The 4954-nt window shown below is 40.4% G+C and overlaps 1 protein-coding gene across 1 annotated transcript; it reads left to right on the forward strand.

Annotated features, from left to right (window-relative positions):
- The first annotated feature begins 391 nt into the window (after positions 1 to 391).
- LOC101158504 (C-X-C motif chemokine 9) lies at positions 392 to 1610 on the forward strand. The gene is made up of 4 exons (XM_004065561.4): positions 392 to 570; positions 651 to 771; positions 859 to 951; positions 1193 to 1610. The coding sequence occupies exons 1-4, from the start codon at positions 498 to 500 to the stop codon at positions 1236 to 1238; spliced, it is 333 nt and encodes a 110-aa protein (XP_004065609.1). The 5' UTR covers positions 392 to 497; the 3' UTR covers positions 1239 to 1610.
- The last annotated feature ends 3344 nt before the right edge of the window (positions 1611 to 4954 follow it).

Below are 4954 nucleotides of genomic sequence, written 5' to 3' on the forward strand. Positions count from 1 at the left end.
GCTCCTAAAGAATGTTGCAGCATTTTCACGAGGCTCTTCCCCCTTGCCTCCTCCCTGTGACATGACTTTGCAGTGCATCACTTGTGGCTGTCGGTAAATGTTAACAGACTCCAGGGGTGGTGAAGAATGCAGACAGTTCATCTTCTGACACACTTTAAGCTCATTATGTTGCTGAGCTGACAAACATTTGGTTTGATGAGACCTGCTTCTTCACAGACTGTTTTTTTTTTATTGTATCTAATCTGCATTTCTACTAGCTGAGCTCACATTGAGTGAGTGAAAGTGGAAATTCCAGTTCATTTTTAGGGTCTATCTAGATGGGAAATCACATGGTTTGAGGGAAACTCCCCTTACTCCCCCCCCCACATTCCCTACATATAAAGGCAGAAGAGGCTCACAGCAGAGGCTCATTCTTCTGCTCTTCTGATTTAGGAGGAACCAGGTCTTACTTTTTTCTGCTAAGGAATTTTCTGGACCAGATTTTCTTTGGGTAAAAAATGGGCCTCGCAAAGAAAGACGGCGCTCTGCTGCTGGCTGTGGTGGCTGCAGTCTGCATCCAGCTCTATCAGGGTAAGATTTCTGCAGGACCATGTGCAGATCATGATCAAAGTGCAAAACTTGCAAGACTGACAGTGCCTGTTCTTTTGCAGCTCAGCATGTGGTGGGACGGTGTCGGTGTTATGAGGAAGTGCGGCTGATGGCCATTAAAAGAAACATCACAGACTTTCAAGTCAAGGAAAAAAGTGCGGCGTGCAGTAAAATTCAATTAATGTGAGTTGAGATGGGGGGTTTATTGATGTTTTGTGGATCTCTTGAGTCGTTCTGACTTTTCTGGTTCTGTTCTTTGTGATGTTTCAGAGTCACTTTCATGGAAGCAAACAGCACCGCAGTAGAGAGATGCGTAAAACCTCAAGGATACAAGGCCAAGCAGCTTCTAAAGTGCTGGGAAGGGTAAGTTGCATGACTTTTGTGATCATGGCACGCATCTGCGTCAAACCTTTTAGAACTCAATCCTACAGAAAGACCTGTCAAAGACTGTCAAAGTCAACCACTTTCTCTATAAAAAAAAAATAATAAAAAAAATTCAGTAATCCCCATGACAGATCAACATGGGGCCTCCCCTCCACCCCCTGCAGACTCCCAGATGTTTCACATTAGTTCTCTTGCCTAACTCCACTCTCTTTTCTCCAAGGATAAACAAAAATGAGAGCCGAAAGATGGAGTGCATCAACCACTAAAGGAGCAGAGGAGTGGAGGAGTGGAGCACATGAGCTGCAGGAAGGCCGAGCTGTTCTTTCACTCATCTCCTCATGGGACGGGACCGAGAAACAAGGGAACCAGTGGATGTAAAGAATGTAAAGGCGAAAAGATGTGGAAGAACTAAGGCCCGTGTAAAAACTGATGCATTTTATCTGTCTTTGCGTGGCAAATTATTTATGCAGACTTATTTATTTTTGAAATTTGTATGAAATGTCTTTATTTTTTTTCTACAAATATATGGAAGCAAATAAAGTTAATTTTTGATATAGAAGTGAACTGTTCAGATTTTTTTTTATCTTGAGGTCTCTTTTCTTAGCAAGAAATGCACTTTATAAACTATATATTTCAAAGTTCTGCAGTGAAACGGCATCAAACAGTGTCAAGGTTATTTCTGAAAACACAAGACAGTACTAACAAAGGAAACAAACACCAAGAGCCAGGTACGATTTCTCGCGAGGAGACCTGGAAACAGAATCAGGTTATTTAGAATCAGGTCTCTCCAGTTACATAGTGAGTGAATTATCTATAGGTCACAAGGTAGTTGTCAATAATTTTCTGCTGCAGTCACAGGACGTTTTGTTTTTCATGATTAAATCAACTCACATTCCAGACACTTCTTTCCTTTCTGCTGAAGTGATCAGTTCTCTGAAATAGCAGACGGAAAGATCCCAACACAACCACTTTAATTGTGTGAGAAAAACAGAACACAAAAACTGTCTTAAAAACAGCAGTTAGAATGATAAACAAAATATATACATTCAACATATACTCCCTGTTTATCATTCTAACAGCTGCATTCTCACATCATAAATAGACAACTTCATTCCTGATTTTCTGTCTACTTATCATTTTCACATTTCACATTTGCCCATCGAGACGACTGTTGTTGTGAATTTGGGCAATACAAATAAAATTGAATTGAATTGAATTGAATTGAATTCACAGTCCTGTTAAAATGTACACTCAGAAGAATATGTTTTAAGAGTCCTTTATTCACTTAGGCATGTTTTTTTTTTGGATAGTTATGTTTTTATTTGTTATGTGTGAATTTTCAGTTTCCTATATATATATACTACTCCTATCTTTGTTTTATTTTATTTAACTTAACCTTGGCATTAAGAGCAGAGAGCAAAGTAAGAATTTCATTGTGCAGGGAAAACCTTTTCTTTCTGTGCACATGACAATAAACCCTTTGAATCTTGAACAGGCGTTGGAGTTAGTAGGTGTCATTTTCGTCCTCTTCTTCACTGTCCTCCACATCAGCCAGCAAGTTAGCCATTTTAGGCTGTTCCGGTGCGTGGAAGGTGACATCTATGATCCGTAAGATTACTCCACGAATGCACGGAATGCAACAGCATCCACACAGGGTCAGCAAGGCAGCAAAAACTGCCACAGACAGGAGAATTGACAACAACAGGTTTTTGTACCTACCAAACACCATCATCCTCTGGTCCCACATTGATGTGTCCACTCCGGAATGAGCCTTCATTTTCCTGCTTAATGTCCGTAGACCCTCCAGGGCCTTCGTGAAACGTCCGTCAGGAGCTGTGTTATTTGGAATGATGTTACAACATGAGTCTCCAATCACGCTGAATACTCCACCCTTCTCAGCCAGAAGCATGTCCAGGGCTATCCTGTTCTGATAGGCCATGAGGGAAGTTGCTCTCAGCTTGCTCATGGACTGCTGTGAACATCTCTTCAGAATAGTTAGCCAGTCTTCGCACATTGTAATGTATGTAATTAATTCCGTCAACATTCTTGTTAGGTGTCACAGGAAACAGTGCACTTATGATGGGGATATTCTCGAATCCAGCTGCAACTTGGTCTGCCAGCTTGTATTCGTCTGGAAGACCGCTCGGTGCCCCAATGGCATCGATGTAGGTGGGATCATCTCCCCACAGTTTGCGATGCACTGCTCTTTTTGATAGTTTGCCAGGGATTCCTTGATCTTGAATGTAAACAACAGACAAAAATGAGTTAATAGAAACTGCAACAACATTCACCGGAAGCATGCACGTGCTATTTAACTCAAGAGGCGGGGGTACTATTTTAAGAAGAGGTCTGGGACCCATGCGCACAACACAATCTGAGTGCGTGGATTGTCCAGCCTGTTTTGCCATTAATAACCAATTATTTATTTGTCCTGTTACACCAGTTACAATTTCAAATTCAACATCTACAGTCTTGTCCTAAGTTTTAAAAAAGCGCACTCCATTTCTAGAGGCTGTCATACTCAATTTTGGTTCATAATTCTTTTCATTACTTGCCACTTCACATACAATGAACATGAAATCTACGTCAGCTTTGCTGGCAGAATAAGCCCATAACAAGAAAAACTGAGCTGGCCTGAGTCTAGCCCGCCCCACTGTTTCATTCTCTAGTTCATTTTTATTGTACATTATTTTGGTTTCTTTGTCGACGAAGACGAAAACGAACCAATCGGCGCCTTGAAACATGAACACAGGAGGGCGGAGAGGAAGTGGAGAGAAACGAAATAAACTGTACATTTCAAAATGTTTAAAAAACAGCAAATGATGTGCAGAGATTGTTCATGTTTTAAAGGAGGGCTTAAGACCTACTGTACCTTTTTAATTTAGCTTTTAGTTTAATTTTATTACTTTATTTGATATTTTAATAATTTATGTTCTCTTTTTACTAGTTTTATATGTGTATTTATATACATTTATTTATTTAATTATTTTTACTTATTTATTTATTTTTAATGTTTTAGTCACACTTACTATTTTATTTGTCCATTAAGGTTTATGTTTGTAATTATTTGTTTTTTGTTCTTGTTTTAAATATATTTTAATTTTTATTTGCTTCCTTTTCCATTTTACTTGTAACTCCAGTGTTTTCCTCTCGGTGACTGACCCTTTTCAGTGAACGGGGTCCCTGCAGTGGGACTTCCCGGGTCTGACTCTTTTTATCGGATCTGGGGGGTCCTGTGGTAATGTACTCTGTGAACTTGGGGGGGTGGGGGTCACTGATGTGGACATATCCCCAAGGTATCGTTTCCCCACTTCAGGACGAATCCAGGTCTCTGCTTTCCATCATTTTATCCCTCTTTTTATCATTGTGTGTGTGCGTGTTTGTGTGTGTGTGTGTGTGTGTTGGGGGGGGGGGGTTGTCGGCATTATTTGTTGAGTCATTTTGCTTTTAAATTTGATTGTATTTTATGCAAAGCACTTTGAGTGACATGTGTTGGAAAAGTGCTATATATAAAGGTTGAACTGGCATTTTATGATGTTCAGTTTACGCCCTGAACTGTAAAACGATTATGTCTTTTACACTCGGTTCACGCACCGCAGTTGACTATTTTTGGCCTCTTTTAATTCTTTAGAGAATCCACTACCTAGTGACTCACATTCTCACCACATATTTTAGTGTGGTGCAAATCATACTCACCACTCCTGGTCTGTTCCTCGGAGTTCCATCAACCGTCGGGGTCCCAGTCGCTGAGAGGAATCTCGTCCCGGAAAGCAGCTGCTTACTGAAGCACATCCTTCGTCCCATCCTCGCATCCTTATTTAGAATCAGGTCTCCCCAGTTAAATAGTGAGTGAATTATCTATAGGTCACAAGGTAGTTGTCAATAATTTTCTGCTGCAATCACAGGACGTTTTGTTTTTCATGATTAAATCAACTCACATTCCAGACACTTCTTTCCTCTCTGCTGAAGTGAACAGTTCTCT

Source organism: Oryzias latipes, chromosome 1 (assembly GCF_002234675.1).
Source record: "Oryzias latipes chromosome 1, ASM223467v1".
NCBI lineage: Eukaryota > Metazoa > Chordata > Actinopteri > Beloniformes > Adrianichthyidae > Oryzias > Oryzias latipes.

What these genes read in the sequence shown, in the direction of transcription:
- LOC101158504 (XM_004065561.4), top strand. Translation starts at nt 498, where the DNA reads ATGGGCCTCGCAAAGAAAGACGGCGCTCTGCTGCTGGCTGTGGTGGCT. An exon ending in CTGCATCCAGCTCTATCAGG is followed by an intron (nt 571 to 650) that starts GTAAGATTTCTG and finishes GTTCTTTTGCAG; the next exon opens with CTCAGCATGTGGTGGGACGG. An exon ending in CTTCTAAAGTGCTGGGAAGG is followed by an intron (nt 952 to 1,192) that starts GTAAGTTGCATG and finishes CTTTTCTCCAAG; the next exon opens with GATAAACAAAAATGAGAGCC.